We start from the raw sequence: 25,725 nt of genomic DNA, 5'->3' as shown, positions 1-25,725 counted from the left end.
CCCTGTCAAATGTCTTCACTAAATCCAAGAAAATGGCAGTATATGCCTTTCCCTCATCTAATGTTCTTGTAACTTTATTATAAAAGGCTAGCATATTACTAAAACAAAAGTGCCCCCTCACAAATCCATGTCGACTCTCACAGATAACATTACCCTCATCTGCCCAGTTGTATACGGTCCCTAACTAATTTCTCCAAGATCTTAACAACTACTGACACACAAACTGGCCTATAATTAGACACTTCCAGTCTGTTACCATCCTTATGCAATGGCACTATCTTACCTTCATTCCATTCCCTGAGCACCTTTCCTGTAGCCAGACTTTCATTGAAAAGCTAGGTCAAAGGAGTTGTCAATTCCTTAGCACAATTTCTCAAACTCATGGTGAAATACCATTCAGTCCCACAACTTTACTGACATCCTGTTGGATTCTGAATGAAGAGAAATTAAAATTATTAATACTCCCTTCAGAATCCAACATAATCCACCATATCAAAGGCTACATTTGTAGATATTATTTAATGTAAATCTCTTATTATAAACTATTATTCATATAATTACCTTTGAGTTTTTTATTTAATTAATTAATCTAGGATATGTATTAATAATGGAAAGGACTCCCATATAAAAATAACGTTCAGATTATTTTATTTATTCCTATATTAATAGTAGAAGAATTTGTGTACATGATATTTAATTATATATTATTTAAATTGAAAAATATCCTTTTATTTAGTTTCTGTATATAAAGGTATAATGTTATGTAATGCTAATGCTTATGTACTGCTCTAATTGTTGTCACGGAGACGGAGTTAAAAATAGAAGGAGCGAGCGTGTAGTGCGTGAGTTATGGATGCGAGATGGAATTGATATGAGCTAGATGGTGAGAACAAGTTTTGGCAGGAAAACAGAGTGAAAATATATAAATGGAAAGCGAGAGTAAGCAACAGCAGTGAGTAGCAGTGGGTCGGCAGAGTTAGCACTAGAACTAGGGACTGAGTACAACTGGAGCACCGAGCACAGTAACGGCACTGAGAACAGTAAGTAGAGATGAGGAAATAATTTATTAGCAGCACGGAGTTAAGTAAGAAACAGTACAAAGAATTAAGTGCTGTAATCAGATTACGAAGGATCGAATTGTAAATTGGCAACTCAGAATATTGATATGGAATTCTGAAGTTAATGTTATATTTCAGAGCTTTTAAGGAAGATAAATGAAAGCTGATTCTATTGTAAAGTAGTATATGACAAATAAGTGAATTTTCTAGTGCAAGTGTGTCTACATTTGTGATATGCTGAAGTTAAAGATTAAGTTAATTTAAAGAAGATTACTTTTGAAACGTGTAGCTCCAGTGTGATAATTATCCATTGTCGGATCGTTCTTCCTGTCTTTTGATCCGCCATCTTGTTTTCTAGTAGCAAGGCTTATACGTTGGTTAGACATAACTGGTAATTAGTTTACGGAATTAACAACGCAAATGAAGTATATTAATTAAAGGTAACTTTAATGAATCACTTCTATATTTCGGCAACGTCACATTGCCATCTTCAGGAACCATATCTTTATGTTCCTGAAGATGGCAATGTGACGTTGCCGAAATATAGAAGTGATTCATTAAAGTTACCTTTAATTAATATACTTCATTTGCGTTGTTAATTCCGTAAACTAATTACCAGCCATCTTGTTTTAACGTTGTTCTTAATAAAGTTAATTAATTATATGATGATTACTAAGCCAAATATAGGGAAATTTCTATTATACTGTGCCACCCTATATTCAGATTAGTCTATGCAAAATAGTGGAATCGAATATTAATTAACTTTAGCTATCCAATTTTATTATATAGGTCGAGTTTAACATCAACATTTAAGGTTCCCGCTAAGTCCGATAATTTTATGAACGGTGCAGTGAAAAAGAATCAGGCTAACAACAAATTCAAATCAATAAAACAAAAACATTTAATGCAAGGTTATATAATATATACATAAGCATACTTTGAATACAAGATAATGCAAAAATAACTCAGTTCAACTACACATAACATTCACTTAACTTTTGGTGTTAAACACTGAGCTTCAAAATCTAATTTCTCCTTAATAGGCAAAGATAGTTCTAAAGTTCTTTACCACTGAAATTCACAGCAAATATTTTAACAAATGTATTCTTTATCTATCCCTTAGTCAGAAATCACACAGCTCAGTCAAGAGATAGCTATCACTTTATAGACTATTAATCTTATAGCTTCGGCTAATTTCAGCATAAACACCACAGTTAATGTTAGGAATTAACAGAAGGAGATAACTCTTATAACTTCACTCTAAAATGCTATAAAGTACAATTGTTCTTACCGGAATAAATCTTTGTACATATTATTCACTGAGGCACACTTAAAACTTTAGTTAATTATCACACTGGAGCTACACATTTCAAAAGTAATCTTCTTTAAATTAACTTAATCTTTAATTTCAACACATCACAAATGCAGACACACTTGCACTAGAAAATTCACTTATTCCTCATATACTACTTTGCAATAGAATCAGCTTTCCACTAATCTTCCTTGAAAGCTCTGGAATACAACATTAACTTCAGAATTCCATATCAATATTCTGGGTTGCCAATTTACATCTCGATCCTTCATAATTTGATTACAGCACTTAATTTTTTTGTACTACAGACTCTTACTTAACTTCGTGCTGCTAATAAATTATTTCCTCATCTCTCAGTCACTTCTGTTCTAGTGTTCACTCTCTGACTGACTTACTGACCAACTCCTGTGTGTCCTTGTTTACTCTCGCTTTCCGTTTATATCTTTCACTCCTTTTTCCCACCAAAACCTGTTCTCACCGTCCAGTTCATATCAATTTCATCTCATGTCCGTAACTCTTGCGCTCGCGCCTTCTATTTTTAACTCCATCTCCATGACAACAACTAGAGTAGTACATAAGCATAAGCATTTCATAACATTATACCTTTATATACAGAAATAAAAAAAATAAGAGGGTATTTTTCAATTCAAATAATATACTATTATATATAATGAACACAAATTCTTCTACTAATAATATAGGAATAAATAAAATAATCTAAACATTATTTTTACACAGAGTCCTTTCTATTATTAATACATATCCTAGATTAAATAATTAAATAAAAAAAAACTCAAAGGTAATTATATGAATAATAGTTTATAATAAGAGATTTACACTAAATAATATCTACAAAGGTAGCCTTTGATATGGTGGATTATGTTGGATTCTGAAGGGAGTATTAATTTTAATTTCTCTTCATTCAGAATCCAACACTAAAGTATTATGTATGCCTCAGTGAATAATATGTGCAAAGATTTATTCCAGTAAGAATAGTTGTACTTTATAGCATTTTACAGTGAAATTATAAGAATTATCTCCATCTGTTAAATCCTAACATTAACTGTGGTGTTTATGCTGAAATTAGCCGAAGCTAGAAGATTAATAGTCTTCCCCCCCCTTTAAAGTGATAGCTATCTCTAGACTGAACTATTTGATTTCTGACTAAGGGATAGATAAAGAATACAATTGTTAAAATATTTGCTGTGAATTTCAGTGGTAATGAACTTTAGAACTATTTTTGCCTATTAGGGAGAAATTAGATTCTGAAGCTCAGTGTTTCAACCAAGAATTGAGTGAATGTCATGAGTTGATAAACAGAGTTAATTTTGCAGTATCTTGTATCCAAAGTATGCTTATGTATATATTATATAATCCTGAATTAAATGTTTTGTTTTATTGATTTAAATTTGTTGTTAGCCTGATTCTTTTCCACTGCACCGTTCATAAAATTATTGGACCTAGCGGGAACTTCAAATGTAATGTAAAATTCGGCCTATATATAAACATTAGACTGCTAAAGTTAATTAATATTTGATTACTCTATTTTGCATAGACTAATCTAAATATAGGGTGGCACAGTATAATAGAAATTTCCCTATTGGATTGGTATTCAACACACAATTAATTAACTTTAATAAGAACAACGTTAAAGCAAGATGGCAGATCAAAAGACAGGAAGGACGATCCAACAATCCAGAGAACTCAATATTTGGAACATGCTCTCCTCCTGCACTTCTGAACCTCGAACCTGCTCTATCCCTCTAGTATTAAAATTTACTCCTCCAGGATGAAATACACCAATAAAGTGTTCATTGAACAATTCCACTATGTCCTCTGCATCAGTCACCCTATTCCCATTTTTATCCCATAATGTCATTCTTCGACAATCATTTCTCCTCCATCTACTGGAACATAGCTAAAAATTCCCTAGGATTTTCTTTGGATCTTAGGGCCAATCTCTTCTCATATTCCAGTTTTGCCTTCCTTACCATACTAGTCACTCTCCTGGCATGTGTCTTATATTCTTCATGCATCTGCTCTTCACCTGTCACCTTATATTTCTTCCATAGCCTCTTTTTCACATGCAGTTCCTGTTTAATATTGTTTGTCATCCACTTTACTCCAAATTGTGCCTTCTTCTTCACTTGTGGAATATAGCTTACTATTGCTGCTAACAAATATTCCTTCACAATTTCCCAAGCACTAATAATATCCTGGCATTCCAATTCCTTCACCTGGCATGAGGAGGCCAGGTAAATATAAGACTATAAGAAGCCAAAATAGAAATAACGATTTCCAAAGGAAAATAATTATACAGAAAACAAATAGTCATCCAAGGAGTTATTTACTGTCGACTCTCTTAGATATAGAACGGCTAAGTTCCTTTCCCATCTACTGGTCAATCTAGATCATGTACCAAGAATTCCACATATTTTCTTGAAAAAAATTAAAGAAATTTCTGTTAAGCTTCTTTTATTGATAACACAGCATCTTTTATTCAGTTTCTCTGTTCACAGCACAGTATCTTTTGGGACATGGCTCACTTTCTGCAAAGGAGCAATTTTAAACATGAATGTTTCTTTAAAATTACTAAATTACTTATCCTCTTCATGCCTCATAGCACATAATGCCAAGATCCCTTTTTTCCAGATACATGTTGTGTAATATCAATTCAGTTTTTCTCTAGCTCTCCCAGCCAGCCATTCTTCTTTCCTTTCCTGTCATTCTCGACCAAGTTAATTTAGGCCCTGTCAAAGCCACTCTTGGATAGGGATCCCAGATACATTGGAAAAAAATACTTATGACTGAGGGTGAAAGTTTAGTATGCATCCATCACATATGCCAGTCTTACAAAATGATTCTAACTTTCCAAGTGTGTGTGTGTGTGTGTGGTAAGGTTTAATATGCACACACTTTACTAAGTATAAGTAAACAAATAGTAAATCAAATATATCATATAGATATATAATTTGCTTTCTCCATTTCCAGTTTGAATTGCTTAATTGCAAATGGAGCCAAAACATTTACAATTAATGCTAGTGTTTTTGTTTCCCCACACGTAAATTTTCTATCATATACCTTACGTATTATTTTAGATGTACAATCCATTGATCGAAAACTCTGGTAGTGAAAACACGTGTGATACGCGAAAGTTGCTTCTTCTGCAGCAAGATTCTTTTCCACTTCCCCCATCTCTTTCTTGGTAAAGAAATCACTGACTTTTGCACTTGTACTAGCTCGAGATGCAGAATTATGTCTTTGCGTAGCAATGTGCTGGGTAATGTTGGACTTTCTGCAATGCTCGACACTAAACAAACCACCACAAACCATACACTTCACTTTATGTCTCGTCCAATTTAGATTTTTTTTGAAAACAGAAAGTGAGTTTTTAAAGCATCTGTATAATCACCCTTCCTTTTCGGCATTTTCAACGTTCAACAGGGCCACAGGAGAATTGAGAAACCATACATTTTAACAGCAGCGTACAGTAATTAATACTCTGCAAGCACCAACCTGTTTCTCTCAGAGCAAGCTTCTGAAATGGCATGGGTCAAGCGGACCGTTCCGTGCATTTAAAGCTGAGCCAACATCGCAACACATGCCAAAATGGCAATGCACATGTGCACTGTTCTAATGAACATATCATTGTTGCAGTGTTGCCATCACTCGCCTTGAAAAATTAACAACGCGTCTACAATTCCCTGTAATGACGGAGAGCGATGTTTGTAATAGAATAGAAATTGTAACTCATCGATTTTGTTATTCAGTCTTGAACTCTAAAATACAGGACAAAAAGTTGTCCCAAAGATTTTTCTCACGACAACGGGACGCATTAGCCAAAAATAGGACATCTGAGATCCCTACTCTTGGAATCTCTGGTAGTACTTTTTTTTTTAGCTCAGTCAAGTTTCTGTAGATCATCATTTGTTAAATGTTAATTATCTGCATAAAATGTTAAAATATTTTATATATTTTATGCAGATATTTTGTTTGAAAACTATTTCAGCCTCCTGTAAATATTTCCTGGAAATATTATATGCATATAATAATATAGACTTAGCATTGCTATTGAAGAGCTTTATTTTGGTTTTATTATGCTATTTGGATGATTTCTGTATATTATTTGATTTTCTGAAAGCAGTACGAGAGTGGTCTGAAAAGCTCTCAGATTAACAATGAAAAAACGAATTAATAATTTCAAAATTATTTTTATTTTTCAACATAATCTCCCTTAAGATTAATACATTTATTCCAGCGAGCTCCAACACCATTATCCCATCCCTGTAGTGGTTCTCAGTCAGATCTGCAAAATACTCCTTTACAGCTACAATCACCTCTTGATTTGAAGAAAAATGCTGACCAGCAAGGAAGCGTTTTAGTTTTGAGATTAGTTTTCGAATAGTTAAGAGATAGAAGTCAGAGGGAGCCAAATCTGGGGAATAGGGGTGTATGTTCCAACAATTCATAGTGCAGATCCCTCAATTCTCCCATTGCCAAAACACTTTTGTGGGCAGGTGCATTGTCCTGATGAAAGATGATTTTTTTCATCTGCAAACCAGGTCTTTTCTCATGAATTTTTTTTGTCTAGTCTGATTAAAAGATCGAAATAATATTCTCGGTTATTGTTTGACCCTTTTCAAGATAATTAATAAACAAAATGCTTTTAGCATCCCAAAACACCGATGCCATGACCTTTCCTGCTGATGGAACCGACTCTGTCTTTTTTGGGGCTGAACAACCGGCTTCTGTCCACTGTTTTGACTGCTGTTTGGATTCTGGTGTGTAATGGTGAATACAAGTCTCATCCACAGTAATAAATCAATGCACAAAATCAGTTTTATTCTTGTTAAAATGTTCCAAGCACTATTCAGAGATTTTCATGCAAGTGTGTTTTTGATCTGCTGTGAATAAGCGTGGCACCCATCTTGCGCAAAGCTTTTTCATTTGTAATTCTTCATGAAAAATATATCCTACACATTCTTTTGAAATGCCTATACCCTCAGCAATTTCATGTACTTTGACTCGCCGGTCATCCAATACAATATCGTGCGCTTGATCAATGATTTCCGGCGTTGTTACACTTTTTGGAAGTTCTTCATGTGGATCATCTTCAAGGCTGGTATGGCCATGTTTAAACTCGTCTGCCCATTTCTTAATTGTGGAAAATGAAGGAGAAGAGTGCCCATAAACTTTTATGAACTTTGAATGAATTTCTTTTAGTGTTAAACCTTCTTTTACAAAGAATTTTATAACCGCACGATACTCAATTTTTATCCATTTCATTTATTCATCATTTTGCTTCAGACAGCCGTATAAAACAAACTATTTGATAGAATGACTTGCAATTTCACATGGATGCTTATGACAGATGTACCAACTTAGAAAAAAAAAAAACTTACCAGTAGTGTTGCCATCTATGGTCAAGTCCGGGAACTTTTCAGACCACCCTTGTATTTGATTTTGTCAATCTTTGCATTACATCCCTGTCAGTTTTACATTCCACATCTACATTTGCTCCCAAGTATGTAAAATTCTTAACTTCTACTGCATGTTAATTGATTTTAATTTCTTTGCTGTTCAATTTAAGAACTTTTTAGTCATATTTATTTTAAGCTCAACCATTCTCAGCTGTGTCATAAGTTTTCAATTTTACATGTATATCAGTGTCTGCATTTTCATTATATGAAGACTATGTCACATGCATAATCTACATCTTTCAACTGTGACATAGGATTCCATTTAAGTTCCCTTTCTTATACCTATAACTTTTCTCATTATCCAATCACTGGCTGTGTTTAGCAATACCCCAGACATTACATAACTCTGTCTCATACCAGTCCTTATCTCAAATCGTTCAGATGTTATTTGATGTCGAAATAACTCAACTTCTACTTCCTTTATACATGTCACTGATTATTTTCATATATTTGTCAGGAAATTCAAAAATTACACTGGCCTAATTTAAATAAGAATGATTGCCTCTCTCTCTCCCTCCCTAAATTTTGGGAGTTTCTCATCCGATGTAAAATATCAAAAATGATTTATTATATATTTGATATGTTTCTTCTAAAATGCAGCATTTGCTGTTGTTATTGGTTAACCCATTGTTTTATTTGCCTTGTACTGTGTCTCGTTGAAATCCTCCTCTTTTATTCTGCTATAATTGCCTTCAATACTCACCCATAATGCCCTAAAAATATATTTTAAAAAATTTTGAGTAAAAATAGCTAATGTATTTAAAATAAGGGACACTCCTAAAACAGGCTATAATAGCCGTAATAATAATAATAGTGTTTAAGAAGAGTAGCATGGGAATTTTCCCAGAAACAATACCTAAAATATATAATATTTTTAATGTAATTCTGATGAGCATGCTCTTAAAAGTTTTATAATATGATATTAATAACCACACTGGATAACCCAGAGAAATAATACTAAACCTTACTGAAAAATGTATATAACTTACTTGAATATCTTTAACATTGGGAAAAGGAATTCCAATCTGAAATTATACAGATTTCAGTTAATTTTAACAAAAATACATTCAGAAATTTTAAATTCAAACTATTCTAAGAAAAAGATATAAATCCATTTTTTTAATTTTTTTTTTCTTTTATAGCCAGATATGTTGAAACTAAAGTTTTGAAATTGATCTGTGAACTACTGAGAGTACATCATTCAGAATCCTCTGATGCTGAAAGTTGGTTGACTGACAGAAAATAGAGGACATGACGGAAACGTTTAATTTTCTAAAAAGGTTTTATGGAATTGATGCAGAGAAAATATTTTGGCACTTGACTAGAGGAGGAAGGACAAGGGCTCATCCCTGGAAATTACATAAGAGTGTGGTAAAGGGTGAAGATTAGATTTTCTTTCATTTGGAGAGTGATTAAAGGGTGGAATGGGTTATTATTATTACCCCAAGACCTCAAGGAGTCAAAGACTCATCTGGGAGGTCCTTTTATCACCCACAGCTCATCATATCATGTCTTAAACACACTCAAACTCCTTGCAGACACCACACTCTCAGGCAAGGAATTCCAATCATTTATAACTCTGCATGAAAAAAACCTGCTTCTCACTCCCCTACTCACACCCTCTTTATACAGTTTCCAGGGATGACCTCTGGTTCTCCCCTGGGTTACCAGAGTCAATTGTGAATGTTGTGCTGGTAGGAAAATTATTTTCAATAAGAAAATACCATGAGTAGACATATTTAAATAAATCATACCAGAATTAACTCATGTAAAATATTATTTATTAGTATAATTCTTGCCTGAGTATCGCAGGTGTCTTCAGTACAAGATTGAACAATAACTGACAATTCCAAAAGGTGCCACCTAAGTAGCTAATGCAAAATAACTAAAAAAGGTCATTAAATTTCCTAACTTATTCAAAATAAATAAATAAAATAATATATAAACACACACAATTAAAAAAAAAGGTAGGAAAGATTAATTGATTTAAAAAATACTATCTCCCACAAAGGGGATAGACATAGACCATTGGATCTGTTTAAGTTAGGAGGGTGAAGTAAAGTTTCGCGTTTCTTTATAAAGCCGTTCCACGAGGAACTAACTTTTATGAAGGACTCTTGTCTTGTTCCAATAAACTCTATGTCTAGTGTTGATGGCATGCTCTGCGAGTCCGAACTGTTCAGGTTCAAGGTATTAAATATAAGACATGTTCTTCTAGCCGAATAAAAAAAAAAAATCTTCCTGTTTGTCCGAAATAAGATAACCCACGAGAGCAGGGAATCTGGTAGAACACTTGGATAACTGAGATGTGGAAGCTTGTCCTTTGGAGAAGTAAAGAAAGGTGGAGATTTTTCTGATTGGTCGAAAGGCAACGAAAATATTAGGGTTACATTTTTAAATCAGCTAATCTTTCGTAACTTTTTTTAAATTTGTGTGTTTGTGTGTTATTTTATTTATTTTTAATAAGTTAGGAAATTTAATGACCTTTTTTTTAGTTATCTTGCATTAGCTACTTAGGTGGTGCATTTTGGAATTGTCAGTTATTATTTAACCTTGTAATGAAGATGCCTGTGATACTCAGATGAGAATTATACTAATAAATAATATTTTACATGAGTTAATTTCAGTATTATAATTTATTCAATAACAATATGATTCTTAAACTTAAATTCCCTATTAACCAAAATGCCTTCTATTAAAGAAAAATTAACTTTTTCTTAAGACTCTCCATTCCAACTTCACCTGCTTGCCAAATCAAATATAGTTGCATTTGTTCATATTAAAATTTTAACCCCATTCTAACATCTTATAGAGAAGTTTAAGTCATCAGAATCTATTACTCTGCCAAACTTCACATCAGCAGCAAAGAGAGAAGTTTAAATCATAACACTTATGACTTTCTGAATTTTTTCATGTAGCTCCTATACCAGACAATCCACAAAAAAAAAAAGCAAAGCTTTTTATGGTATCTCATGGGATCCACATTTTTTCTCGAAAATTGGGCCAAAAACATAAAATTTGTTGAAGAAAATTAAAACAAAGAAAATGTTATGCCTAGCACCAAATAGCATGTCATCTCTTCCTTCAAAAAATACATTACCAGGTATTTCTTTTCAATATTCTTTTAATATATGAAAATGTTAACGAGTTAAAACTTAATTTTAGCCTTGGATTGGAACACAAGGGGCAAGCTCTATTACCATAAAAGCTTGCTATTTTTATAGATTGACTCTTAATATTTGAAATTAAAATTCATAAGAATATTTAAACAACAAATAGTTCTAGCAACAGACCCTGTTTTCCTGTTGTCTATCAGTTAATCTATTTCCCAGTCATCTCACTAAATCAATGCTATCTAAATATTATGGTCTAAGGTTTTTAAGAGTGAGATGGCATAACACAATTTTCTTCAAATATATACATTAGCATTTTCCTTTTACCCTGCAGTGTCAAGAGTTTATTAATCATCGGACCTCAAACCGTTCAAAGGATAAGGTGGTCAAGCCCTACACCCCGGTATATCCTATGTCCATAGTGTTGAGTTCTCAAGGCCGGTTTGCCTGCTTTGTGGGATGAAAAACCCCAGGATAAACTGGAGGAAAAAACCCTACTGTCCATGCCCAAGACCGACTAACTTGGCTAGGGCTGAGGAAGATCCTTCAGCTACTCACGTCACTGACAGGAATCGAACTTAGGACACTCCTTCTCCAGGCATATGGTTGCAGCACATAGCCACTATGCTAACCACACGGACACGATTAAATATATACAAAAATATACAAGATGGTGTAAATAGAAAAATGTCCTGATTAATTTATTAAACCTTTAAGCTCTTAATTAATATTAGAACTGAAATTTAAATAAAAAATTACTTAATTAAAGCACTATGGACGATTAAACACCACTGAAAGTTGTGTTCAAGAGTAGTCATTCATACTGTTCCTGTGTTCAAGAAGTACATGACTTCATGTACTTCTTATCAGAAAATGCTCTCTCACAGATAGAAGTACCTCAAAACACTAAAATAATTTTAATTCCAAATCTCTAATGTTTGGTACTTCGCAATGGAAAAAATGTTTAAACAATTCTTCTGCAGTCTCTATTTGAGCTCTAATAAATTCAGGGCTGACCACCTTATCCTGTGAACGGTTTGAGGTCCGATGATTAATAAACCCTTGACACTGCAAAGTAAAAGAGAGTAAAAGGAAAATGAGAATGTATATATTTGATTGAAGTTCACATAAGAGGGAAGGGGGGGGGGGGTCTGAAAAGTTCTGATAAACACCTAGAACAAAAATTAATTTTATGTCTTCTTAAGTAATCCTAAAAGAAAAAGAAAATTATTAAAATTTAATGAAACATGCTAGTTAAGGAGTTTTAAGATATGTTCTTTCTTGTGGTTATATCAGTTGCTTTAATATCACTTTTGTTCTAGGTGTTTATCAGAACTTTCTAGACATCCCTTGTAATTCCACCCGATAAGTGAGGTTTGTGCATTTAATGTCGATATTCAATGGCTTACGAACAGACATGACATATGCTTAGTATGAGTTCACCACATTGTTTATACCCATCATCAAAATTCTTAAGTGTTGAGCTGAAGAACAAATACTTTAAAATCTAGTTTCACCAAGTACTGCCATTTTATCAAAAAGCTCCTTGCAGGATTTGAAGTGATGTCACACTGTTTCTTTATAGACTTGATTTTAATAATGGCAGCTTGCTATGAAAACTAACTATACAATTGTCAAGGTACAGATATGTTGGTCTTTCCCTTGCAGAGCAATATTCATTGCATTCAAATGCTGTGTGACTTAAGTTAGGAAAGAAAGATACCGAGCTAAGAAAAGCAATATCACCAAGACTTTTAGTTAGTATAAGTAAATTAACTAAATTTTATTTCTTCCCATAAGAAGAGATAAACTTCTTTCCTGGAGTTTGAAATATCTCACAAAACATTTTCCAGTGCCAAACCAATGGACTGGATTGTGCAGATGCAAGTCATCCTATTTGGCATCAAATTCATCTCAAAATGTTTTGAATGGTTCAGTTTCTGCCCATAATTAAATTTATTATTTTCACTATTCCTGATTATATTAGACAGCCCCAGTGAAGACACACATAATGCTTGCTGGTGTGCAACACAATGCAACATTCAATATTTGTGATGTGAATGTGGAGGAAGGCAACGAAATTGAGAGAATGAATGAAAGCTGAAATAGTGTGATGCAAAGCTCGAAAAATCAAAAGAATGAATGACAGCAAAAGTTTAACACAGGGATCAAAAGTACGAAAACTCTAAAGGATGAATGAGAATAAAAGGGTTTGAGAGTTCAAAATCCAAAGTTGAGTTGGTTAGGATGAGGCAAGAGATTAAATGGATGCAGAATAAAGTTGAGAAAATACAGGAAATGTACGGGAGAGTGAAAATGATGAAAACAAATCATGTTGGTATAAAAGAGGTAACAAAAGACCTGCGAGTGGAGTTATATGATGACTCAATTATTAAAGGTGTGCTGGACAAGAGGATGCACAAGGTATGTTTCATTGGAGGTAAAATGAGTAGTGATTGAGGCATTGGATATGAGAAGTAAGCAAGAAAAAGAGTTGGTAGTTTTAATAGGAACAAACAACTTGACTGAGAACAAAGAGTACGTCAGATTGGATATCAGGAGGTTGCTTAGATAGATAAAAGAGAACAGTCTAATAGGAAAGGTAGTAAACGTGTTGCCTAGGTATGACAGTGGTGAGATGAGGCGGCAAGCAAGGATTATGAATGATATGTTAGCAGAAATGCATGATGAGAAAGGAGTGCAGTTTGTTAATGTGTAGAATGAGTTTGAAGGATGAAGTGAACTGTATAAGAGTGATGGACTGCATTTGAGTGGTTTTGGTGTGAGTCACTTGGAGAGACTGCTGCTGGAAGGTAAAGAAGTGAGTACAAAGAATGAATCTGATCAAGTGGGAAGCGATGTGGAAGAGTGGGAGAGATTGAAGAGGTGGTTATGAATGAGGAAGTGAGTGGCATGAGTATAGAGAATGGGTGCAAGATGGACAGGGAAATGGACAAGGGAACATAGCTTGAGAAAGGTGGATACTCCAAGAGGATGTGAGAGCATGTGTAGACAGGAAAGGAATGGGATGACCTGGGATCAAGATTAAACAGTTGGATTTGAAGAGGGTTCTAAAATGAATAAGCAGAAAGAGAAATGGCTTCAGTTGAGAATTGAGAAATCACATCAAATGAGTGGTATCAGCAGAACTAGCTATAGATCCAGGAATGAGCTGCTGTATACAAATGTTAGAAGTGTAAGAAACAAGGCAGATGAAATGGTTGCATTAATTGAGTCTGTTCACCCAAAAATTGTTGAAATAAGTGAGACATGGTTGGATGAGGATGACATCCCGACAGGAATAGAGATGTACAGGTATGATGTGTTTCATGAGGATAGAAAGGGTAAAAAGGGAGGGGAGGGGAGGGGTGTTATTGATGATAGAATACAAGTTATGTCCATAGAAAGTAGGGATGCCAGTGGTTTTGAGGCAGTATGGTGTGAGATAGGGGTGAACAGAATGAAATACGCTCGGGTCTCATTTTATGCAGATTTGAAGTTATGTGGTGCATAACTTCAAAACTTGTGTATTATGCCCACAGATACGAGACCCTTTGACACTTCTGCACATGTCAACAGAAGGAGAATCCATTCCGACAATAAGGTAATCAATCCGTATTGTGGGATGTGTTATTATTACACGGCAGAAAATTAACTTCTCTTTTATGATCATTGTAGTTTTTTAAGTGGTAACTATACGTGTGTTGTTGACAAATTCGTTCATCGCTGTTGTACATAATGAACAGCATGTTGCAGCACATTCTGGCATAACATGATAACGTGTAAACAGTGAGTGCTGTGAAGTTTAATTTTGCACGTGAGTAAGCGTTTGTCTTTTTATTATCGAAAGTCTAAATTTTGCTAATTGTTATTTTAAAGATTTAATTTGGCCCAATGGAGGGAAAAAAAGCACCAAAGAAAAGCAATTTCTTTGGAAATGAAAATTGCAATTTTAGATCGCTTAGCAAAAGGAGAGGGATCTATGGCGATTGGTAAACATTTTAATTTAGGCGAATCTACTATAAGAGCAATTAAAAAGAATGAAGTCGCAATAAGAAAATCTGTCATTTCTGGCATAAAATTAACTGCCAAATTATCATTGTACTCAAGAGATGCTTTATTAGAAAAAACGGAACAAGTGCTCGTAATCTGGATTGAAGAATTCCTATAAGTGGTTATTTAATTAAACAAAAGGTTCTTCAGTTTTTATGAACAGATTAAGCAATTGAGCCATCTACTTCTGCTTCCCAGGCTGATAAAGAATTTTTGGCTAGCAAAGGATGGTTAACCGGTTTTTTAAAAAGGAATGAACTTCATAACGTGAAAATTATAGACGGGGTTGCAGCAGCAGGAGCCAAAAATTTTCAAGAGAAGTTAGCCAAAATTATTGAAGATGGTGGATATTGTCCCGATCGAGTGTTTTAACGCTGACGAAACAGCATTGTTTTGGAAGAAAATGCTTAGTCGAACTTACATCGCAAAGCCTGAGAAAAAAGCAAGTGGGTTTAAAGCAAGCAAAGATCAAGTAACGCTGTTACTTCGTAGAAATGCATCAGGAGATTGAATGTTGAAATCCCTCCTAGTAAATTAATCTCTAAGACCACGTGCTCTAAAAGGCAAAGATCTAAAACAGCTGCCGGTACATTGGATGGCTAACACAAAGGCCTGGGTAACAACTGCTGTATTTACTGAATGGTTTAATAATTGCTTTGTACCAGAAGTGGAAACATATATGAAGCAAAAAGCTCTCGTTAAAGTTTTATTAATTGTTGACAGTGCACCAAGTCATCTGCATTTAGAACATCCAAATGTGCAGGTTTTTTTCCACCCAATACAACAAGCATTATTCAGCCATTGGATCAAGGCATAATTGCTACTTTTAAAAAATATTATGTTAGGCACACTTTTTAATTTATATTGGATAAACTAGAAAATGAATCATTAACAGTAACTGACGGTTGGAAAAAATTTTATATTTTGGACTGCTTAAATCATGTTGCATCTGCTATCGCTGAAATAAGACCACGAACGTTAAATGCCTACTGGAAAGCAGCTTGACCTGGATGTGTCGCAAACAGTGCAACCATGCAAACATCTACATTATCAGCTGAAATATTACTTTGCCACATGAAATTGGTAAAGAAGGTTTTGATACATTTAGCCAAAACGATGTAGACGAATTGCTTGTGGATAATGACTTAAGTGATGATATTATTGGATATCGATTAACTTTAGATATCGTCGAAGATCCAGAAAACGATAGTGAAGCGGAAGAAAAACCTGTCCCCCTCACTGCAAATATAATTCGAGGTCTTGAACTGCACAATAAATTGGAAAATCATTTTCTTGTTAATGACACAAATTCTGAACAAGCCATTAAATTCCAACGTGAGCTGAAGAACTGTATGTCTGGATATCACGAGCTGTATAAAAAATTAGTAAAATCATCACCGCAAAGTTTAATCACTGATTACATTGTCAGAAACAAAAAATCAGCACAGAACAAGGGTGAAGCTAATTCTGTTTATGAAGAATCATTGCCTTTACCATACAGATCTGATTCGCTGACTCTCTCTTCTGGTGATGAAAGTGATTTCACACCAGTTCGCAAAGGTTGCCGAATATTGTCTAATAGCGATGATAATTCTGATGAAATAATGTAAAAAAAAAATTGTTACTTTTGAATAAAATTAAATGAATAAGGCTTTAAAACAAACTTAGGCATTCTTATTTTCCTGAATTTTCATAAACTTTTTTATGCAATTTTAGGCTTATTTTAATTCATTGCTTCGGTTTTATGCAGTTTTAGAATATTATGGAACGTATCCCTAATTTTTCAATGTAAGTTAGGCCTTTTTTTGTGCGATTTTTTATATGTGGTTTTCTGTAGAACGTATCTACTGCATAAAAAGAGACCCGGCTGTACTTGGTTGGATGTTGTTATAGAGACCTGGTAATGTGGATGGCAGTGACTATGAAATGTATAATCAAATTAGCCAAGCAGATAAGAAAAGGATGATCATTATGGACGATTTTAATTATGGCAATATAGACTGGGATGATGAGATGAGAGCAACTGGAAGTAAAGAAAATTAGTTTCTTGAGTTTGTGAGAGAAACTACTCAGACAGTATGTAACAGAGGGCAAATGAGGATTGAGGGTTTTGATCATCTCATCAGAGGATGTAATTATGAATGAGGTGTCAAATTACCCACCAATTTATGAGAGTGACCATGAAATGATTACCTGGGTGGTTGCCAGCAGTGTTAGGACCTCTTTGAGTAAAGGGTATATGTGGAACTACAAGTGTGGTGATTATCAAGAGCTCAGGAGACAGCTTGCAGGTGTAGCATGGAATGAGGAGTTAGCTGGAAAAGAGATCAATGCAGCTTGGAGGATTTTCAAGAACTATCTAGTAAAAGCAATGTCTAAATGTATTCCAAGGGTCAGAAGGTTAAATAAGGTAGTGTGAAATGGATGAATAAAAAAAGAGATTAAGCATGCATAGAGAAAAAGGGGATTATGGAAGCAGCACAAGAGAAGTGGTAATAACCACTTCCATGAGGATTACAAATACCAGGCAAGGCAGGTGACTTGGTTGGTGAGGGTAGCAAAAGTGAGGTATGAGCAGCAGTTAGCTAATAAAGCCAAAAAGAATCCCAGGGAGTTATTTCAATATGTAGCCAGCAAAAAAAGAATGATTATGGAAGGATGGCATTGATTGGAGAAAATGGTATAAAGACGGCTGTTGCAGAAGATATAGTGGAGATACTTAATGAGCATTTCATAAAGGTCTTTCAATCTTGTGAATGTGACTTCATGGAGAGACTGACTGTAAGTGAGCGAGATATGTATGGGGAGTTGAGCAAACTAGATATTAATAAGGCTGTGGGACTTAATATATCATTATGTAGTCTAAAGGAATGTGCCAGGGAGCTGACATCTGCCTTGACATATTTTATTAATACGAGTCTTGCACTGGGCCAAGTTCCTAAGGAGTGGAAAGATGACAAAATTGTGCTGCTTCATAAGGGAGGTAATAGAACTCAAGCATCAAAATAGGCCTATCTGTGTATCAGGTGTTGTGGTTAAGTTGCTGGAGAAGCTTGTGAGAACTAGCATCCAGAATTGGGTTGACAACAATGGTGTTATCTTTGATGGACAGCATGGACTTGGACATAGGAGAGGGATATACAGTAATATACTTAGATTTCGCAATGGCTTTTGATAGATTACCGCATGATAAGATGATAGTCAAACTAGAACGGATGCAGTTGGACATGAGATTAGTGCATTGGATTGGAGACTGGCAATCTGATAGGTATCAGCAAGTAGTGTATGGGGGAGCAATATCCAGGAAAAGGAAGGTCACTAGTGGTGTGCCTCAGGGGTCTGTTTTAGGGCCATTACTGTTTAACTTGTATATTAATGATATTGGCAAAGATTTGGATGGGGATATTCAGCTGTTTGCAGATGATGCAAAGTTGGGATGAACTATGAAGAGTAGTGAAGATGTTGTGGTCTCCTTGTAATAAATTGAGTGATTGGGCACAGGAATGGGGATGCGAGTTCAATATTGCAAAATGTAAGGTTTTAAAATTTGGAATACATAGATGGGATGTAGAATTTATGCTTGGTGAGGATATATTGTCAGAGGTGGAAGAAATAAGAGACCTTGGGGTGACAGTGGATAAGGATCTAAAATTTAGGGGACACTGACTTGTAGAAATAAGGAGATTCTTGTTCCATTATAAGGCTTTGATTAGGCCACACATGGACTTCTGTGCCAAGATTTGGTCACCTGGTTTTTTCAAAAGGATGAAGAGATGTTGTTGGAAAGGGTCCAGAGGTAACTGACTAAGGTAGCTTCTGACTCTGGAATGTCAAATAAGAGGAATGATTGAGAAGATGCAATTTACAGAGTCTGGTGTATAGGAGGAAGAGGGGAGATGTGATAGAGACTTACAAGTTAGTAAGGGGTTGTTATATAGGATCAATGTTTTGGAGAGGTTCTACAGAAAACAGTGGGAAATCAGGGAAGAACTAGAGGTTACCCCTGGAAACTGTATAAAGAGGGTGTGAGAAGCAGGTGTTTTGCACGCAGGTTGTGAATGATTGGAATGACTTGCCTGAGAGTGTGGTGTTTGCAGAGAATCTGAATGTGTTTAAAGCATGATATGATGAGCTGTGTGTGTATAATAAAAGGACCTCCTAAATGAGTCTTTTTTCATTCCATGGAGTCTTGGGTAATAATAATAATAATTTGATTCCATCTAGAAGAAAGGATGGAACGAACTATCCACGTCTCATCAAAGTGATCTGTGATACACCGACAAACACTTCTAAATTAATAACGCAGGTTGTGAATGATTGGAATGCCTTGCCTGAGAGTGTGTCTGCAGAGAATCTGAATGTGTTTAAAGCATGATATGATGAGCTGTGTGCATAATAAAAGGACCTCCTAGATGAGTCTTTTTTCATTCCATGGAGTCTTGGGTAATAATAATAATAATTTGATTCCATCTAGAAGAAAGGATGGAACGAACTATCCACGTCTCATCAAAGGGATCTGTGATACACCGACAAACACTTCCAAATTAATAATGGCAATAAATAGCAAGCTAAAGCACAGTAGCCTCCAATCGCGTGTACGTGCTCGACCTGATTTAACCTTTGAACAAAGGGAACAAAGATGCCAACTCAGAAAACAACTATAAGAAAAATGCCAGAATGGAGACAACAACTGGACCATAGACTACAAACAAACCAAATTAGTGCAAAAACCAAGTGATGCAACTAGTAGCCACCAAGGAGACCAGTATGCAGGCACTGCATAGGGAACATGCAAGACCCCAGTGGTCAAAGCCATTCCCCACAGACCCTTGCACATCCACTACACCAATATCCATGGACTCAACTCCAACCTTAATAGTGGTCACTATCATCTACAGTCAACCAAACCCCACCTACTCTTCTTAACAGAAACACAAATTTCACCTTCCCCCCAGCACCATTCATCTCAACCATCCAAACAACTATTCACTATTTAATTCCTTTCGACCCAAGGGTGGTGTGTGTGCATATATCTGCTCTGACATACCCCCAGAGAGCACCTAACCTTGAATCGCCCAACTTTGACCTTCTTTGGCTAAAAATATCTCTCCCCGACTCAGTCAAATTCATCTGCTATCTCTATTGCTCTCCCAATGCCACCAACCACTCCGAGCTCTTTAACTTCCTCTCCTCAAAAGTTGATTTCCTCCAGTCCCACTGTCCTAATAGTGAAATCATCCTCCTAGGTGATTTTAATGTTCATAACACCAACTGGCTTTCCTCTTCCAGTTGTACAGATCTTGCAGGTAGAGACGCCAAAATATTTGCCATCACCAACGACCTTACACAAATTGTTCACAAGCCGACCAGAATACCAGATAACCTAAATCACTCCCCAAATACCCTAGACCTCTTCCTCACAAACGATCCTTCCAAATATACAGTGAATGTAGTGAGCCCCCTGGGTAATTCTGACCACAACCTAGTGCTCATTTCCTGCCCAATGCAACAATGCTCACACAGTCACACCTGCACAAGAGTAGTCTGGCATTACAACAGTGCTAAATGGGACAGCCTCCGAGACTACTATCTTCATTCCCATGGTTGCACTACTGTTTACAGTTTTCCAATCCTAACATATGCATCGAACACATCACCAAAATAATCCTCACTGGCATAATAACATACATTTCCCACACCACTCTGAACTGCCAACCCCTATCCAAACCCTGGTTCTCCAAAAAATATGCCAAGGCTGTGCAAATGAAAAATCAGGCATACCACAACTGGCTCAAATTAAGAACACCAACCTCCTTCAGTATCTATACTGAAGCCCGAAACAGATGCAAAAAAAAAGTATCAATGATTCCAAAACAGAATCTGAACGGCAAAAAGCTTGCAGCCTGTCCTAGCGGCAGCCATGTCTTTTGGTCTCTCGCCAAAGCAATTGGTCGCAACTTTTGCCCTACACTACTCTCCCCACTATCATACCCAAATGGCTCGATTGCAACATCACCCATAGAAAAAGCTAATCTCCTAGCTTCACACTTCGCCTCCAATGCACACATAACCGACAATGGCAAATGTCCCCCAGTCATTCCAACTGCCCAACACACAATGCCCCCTGTATCCTTTTGCCAGAAAGAGATCATAAACCTGTTGTCAAAATTAGACACAAAAAAAGCTCCTGGCCATGATGGCATTCCTCCAATTGTCCTGAAAGTCTGTGCAGCAGAACTGACTCCTATCCTATGCCGTCTATACACGCTCTCCTACTCCACTGGTATATATATCCCAAAGCCTGGAAATTGGCCTATATTCAACCCATTCCCAAAAAGGGTGACAAATCGCTGCCATCTAACAACTGCCTTATCTCACTCACCTCAATCCTATCTAAAGTGATGGAGAAAACTATTAACTCTCAACTCCTACTCTACCTTGAAGGCACCCAGCCATTAAATGACCACCAGTACGGATTCCATTGATGCCGATCAACAGGTGACCTGCTGTCATATATCACCCATCTCTGGACATATGCCATGGAAAAATTTGGCGAATCCCAAGTAGTCGCACTTGATATCTCTAAAGCCTTTGACCAGGTCTGGCACAAAGGCTTATTAAGCAAACTCCCATCATTTGGACTGTCTCAGTTGGCAGATGGCAGAGCCATCTACCAACACTGTGTGATGGTAGATGGCTCCCTATCCTCCCAATATCCAACAAATGCCGGGGTCCCACAAGGTTCAGTTCTCTCACCGACTATCTTCTTTCTATACATCAATGACCTACTTCAGTTGACCTTCAACCCAATACACAGTTTTGCAGATGACAGCACATTGCACTCCTCCCTTTCATTTGATAAACCTCACCCTGTACAACTCACTAAAACCCACAGAACATCAACCACAACTTCCCTTAATGCAGACCAACAAAACATCCTCTGATGGGGCTCAGATAACCTCGTCAACTTCAACGCTAGTAAAATCCAGTTCTGTCTTATTTCACACAAAAAAAGAACCCCCCCCCCCAGTATTATTTTCGATAACACTCAAATTCACAGACAAGATGAAATATCTCTTCTCAGAATTACCATGACATAAACACATCACAACCATTGCATCCTCAGCTTCCAAAAAACTAGGCTTTCTATTTCGCTCAAGACGCTACTTCACTTCAAAACAACTGTTAACCCTATACAATCGCAAATCCTCCCAGCTATCGAATACTTTCTCACATTTGGAGTGGGGCTCCTAAAAGCTCTCTCTCAAAATGCTTGACTCAATACAGAGGAGAGCAATTAGACTGATAAATGATCCATCTCTTACTGACTCACTCACTCCCCACTCTCACATAGATGCTTAGTCTCTGCAATTTGTATATTCTACAAATATTTTCATGGAAAATGCTCATCTGAAACAACATCAATAATTCCCCCACTCTCTACTAAACTCATTGGAACATGTACAGCCACCTCCCAACACCCCTTCACAGTACACCTCGAAACCCATAGAACAAGTTTCTTTTCCTCCTCCTTCATCCCTGCTACTGCTGTACTGTGGAGCAGTCTTTCCCCTGATGTATTTCCCAAGGAATACAATATACAGGCTTTTAAATCGAATGTTAACAAGTTCCTCCTCTCCCATCCCGCTATCCATATACGGTATGGATAGTACAGGGTGTTCGGGATAAATTTGACATATTTATAATTAATTATATTTTTCCGTAAGTTACATGTATTAACACACACTTCTCTTCATTTAAAAGTTTGGACCCTTCTTCATTCATATACAAGATGTCAGAAAGGATGGATAGCTGGAACCCACCTGAATCATGGAAGAGAATAACTTGTATCATTATGATTCGTGCCCGCCATCAAAATAAGGATATTACGACTGCTGCCCAATGCTCCCTGAATACAGTAAAAACAATCAGGCATGAACTAGAGACTTGCAATGGTGACTACGGGGATGTAGCAAGAAGAAAGATCCCTAGCAGACGATCTGATTGCGTTCGTACAGCAGAATTCCTCGCAAATCTGCAGGAACAGGTGTTGAAGAACCCTGGCATTGGAATTCGGGCTTTGTTCGTGGAGTTGCTAACTGTAGTCAAGCCCTGGATAACAAGGGTAGCCAATGGTAGGCCGTATGTATGGCAGCAGGATTCGGCCCCTTGCCACACCTCTGGGAAAAGTCAAAAATGGTTGTCTGAAAATTTCTACGACTTCACCAGTCCAAATGTTTGGCCTCCAAACTCCCCAGACCTTAACCCCATGGATTGTTTTGTATGGGGCGCAGTTGAAAAAGACACCAATCGCACTTCCAGTAATACAAAAGCCCAGTTAATGGATAAAATTAAAACAGTTTTTGCGGCCCTTCCCAGGGAGACTGTAGCATCAGCTTGTTCGAGGTTCCGAAGCAGAATTGAAGCTGTGATCGATGCTAATGGTGGTTATTTTGAGTAAATCTTGTTGATAGTATTGTAATTAACTCTGCCTGTAATGTTTTTTTGTCAATTCATTAAATTTAATAGATACAAAGAAGATTTTCTTTTTCCTTACGAAACTGTCAAATTTATCCCGAACACCCTGTATATGCCATACCGTATATGGATATCCATATACGGTATGGCTGGTCAACCTAAAGTACTATAGGTTGACCAGCCAACCTCTCGTATATGGGCCCAACATGGGGAGGAAAAAAAAAAAATCTCTTTTTAGAAAACCAACCAGTACAATATTTTCTCCATCGTACATTAATTATGTCAGCTAAAATGGCAGTGCATTTGTCAAAACCACCAAATTCTGTTATAGCGGATTTAAGTTGGCTATAAACGTCTTCTCCCTTAGAACATTGTACATATTATGAAGATCCTCAGAACAATTAAAGTTGTTATTTACTGCCACAGAAATAAAAGAGTAGTCCTGAATCACCTTTTTCTAAAACATTTGCCACTAACATTATCCAGCTCTGCTACACAAAAATCTATAGTATGATGGGAAAGTAGAACAGTTTCAAACTTTTATCTACTTCATCTTCACCAAAAGCTTTAGCCATGTCAACAGCACAATTTTTAAATAACTTAGCAGAGAATGGTTTCACCGTAGCCATTCTTTTAAAAATGGCAAATGAGGTGATTATAGATGCCTCGAGTTTTTGTTACAGATGCAAATATATTCCTTTGTAAACGGACTTCTCAAATTCCTTATTAAAGTGATCTGCACTCTCCTATACATCTGAAATACTTTATGCAAAGATAATATCTCTAAGATATTATCTTTCCATAATGTATCAGTATCATCAGACCACAACACAACTAATATATGCAACAATGAGTAAGTGAAACAGCACAATTGTAATGGACAAAAGATCTAAAGTCCTATTTTGGTACCCTCTAATGTTGGGGAAAAAAAACATTACAGCAACTTCCACATAGCTGTAATGTTTTTTTTTTAACATTAGAGGGTGGCAAAATAGAACCTTAGATCTTTTGTCCATTACAATTGTATTGCTTCACTTATACTCATTTGAAATTCAGCAAAATATAAGCAATTAATAAAATATCTTTTGATAAAATTGTTTGGTGTTGTTAAAAACCATTAAAAATAAGTCACGAATAACTGTCAATACCTAAGCTTATCAATTAAATACATACCAAACAGCAGTTTTCCCTTAGGCTTGGTAAACAAATACTCTATCACTGTTCTTGAAATTCATTCTTTTCAGTCTTAATACTTTTTTTTTTTTTTGCTATAGACATTCTCATTTTTGTTTCTAGGCTACATGCTATTATGTATTTTTTTAAAAAAATAGAATAACCATGCAATTTTACCCAAACACACACTCATAAACCAACTTTCATTAATACATAGAAACTGGTAGCACAAATAGACGCATGACATTTGGTACTGGTTGATAGATTTTCCAGAGAAAAATAAACAAAAACAAGTTTTTTAATAATTCAATAACTTAAAATTCTTTTACTTAAATTATGTAAACTTATTTAGTGAATTAAATAAATTTATTAATGAAAATATAACCTTATAACTTTCCTCTATTCATTCAAAAATGTATTTCTTATTTAAAATAACTGCAGTGTAACAGCATACCATGAGGGGTATCAGTAAAGTAAGGTAACCTATTTTTTTCCCCCTTAATAATGGTGAAAAGGAATGAGATAAAACATGGTGGACAGATAGACCCATTAATAATGTTCAAAAAGTCTGCCACTGCAGACTTTTTGAACATTACTTTTTACCATTTCTTCTGTGTAATTGTAGTTCAAAACATGTGCCCATGAAGTTATCTGGTGTTGACAAGCAAAAGAAGCTTCACCAAGTGACATTTACCATGAACTAGTTGCTGTGTATGGTGAAAAGGGTAATGTCAAAGAAGCAAGTGTGTTTTTGGTGCAATGAATTTAAAGTGGATGGTGGTGATGACATTAAAGATCAGCATTAGGCGAGCACGTCTTCACTGAGCAAGACAGAAAACATTTTGTGCATTATGGACATTATTCTTGAAGACCAACAAGTGAAACTGCATAAAATTGCACAAGTGGTGAACTTGAGTTAAGTCCACTGTTTACAAAATTGTTCATGATATCCTTGTTTCGAAAGGTGTGCTCCCACCGGGTGATTTGACAATTGTCAGAGGAGCGCAAGGCAATACACATGGGGATGTGTCTGGAGAATCTGTTGTGATATAGCAATA

General features: G+C 35.9%; 1 protein-coding gene across 1 annotated transcript in view; it reads right to left on the bottom strand.

Moving 5' to 3' along the window:
• LOC150107826 (Fanconi anemia group J protein homolog) overlaps nt 1-25,725 on the bottom strand; it is a 463,872-nt gene that overhangs the window by 43,524 nt on the left and 394,623 nt on the right. Inside the window, exon 23 of the mRNA XM_090391581.1 lies at nt 8,840-8,875. Coding sequence (XP_090247707.1) covers nt 8,840-8,875 — 36 coding nt within the window. The remainder of the gene's footprint in view (nt 1-8,839; nt 8,876-25,725) is intronic.

The sequence above is a fragment of the Typopeltis vanoorti genome, chromosome 4 (assembly GCF_054136105.1).
Source record: "Typopeltis vanoorti isolate ZY-2024b chromosome 4, IOZ_Tvanoo_1.0, whole genome shotgun sequence".
NCBI classification, from domain to species: domain Eukaryota; kingdom Metazoa; phylum Arthropoda; class Arachnida; order Uropygi; family Thelyphonidae; genus Typopeltis; species Typopeltis vanoorti.
This window is presented reverse-complemented; position numbering and strand designations above follow the sequence as displayed.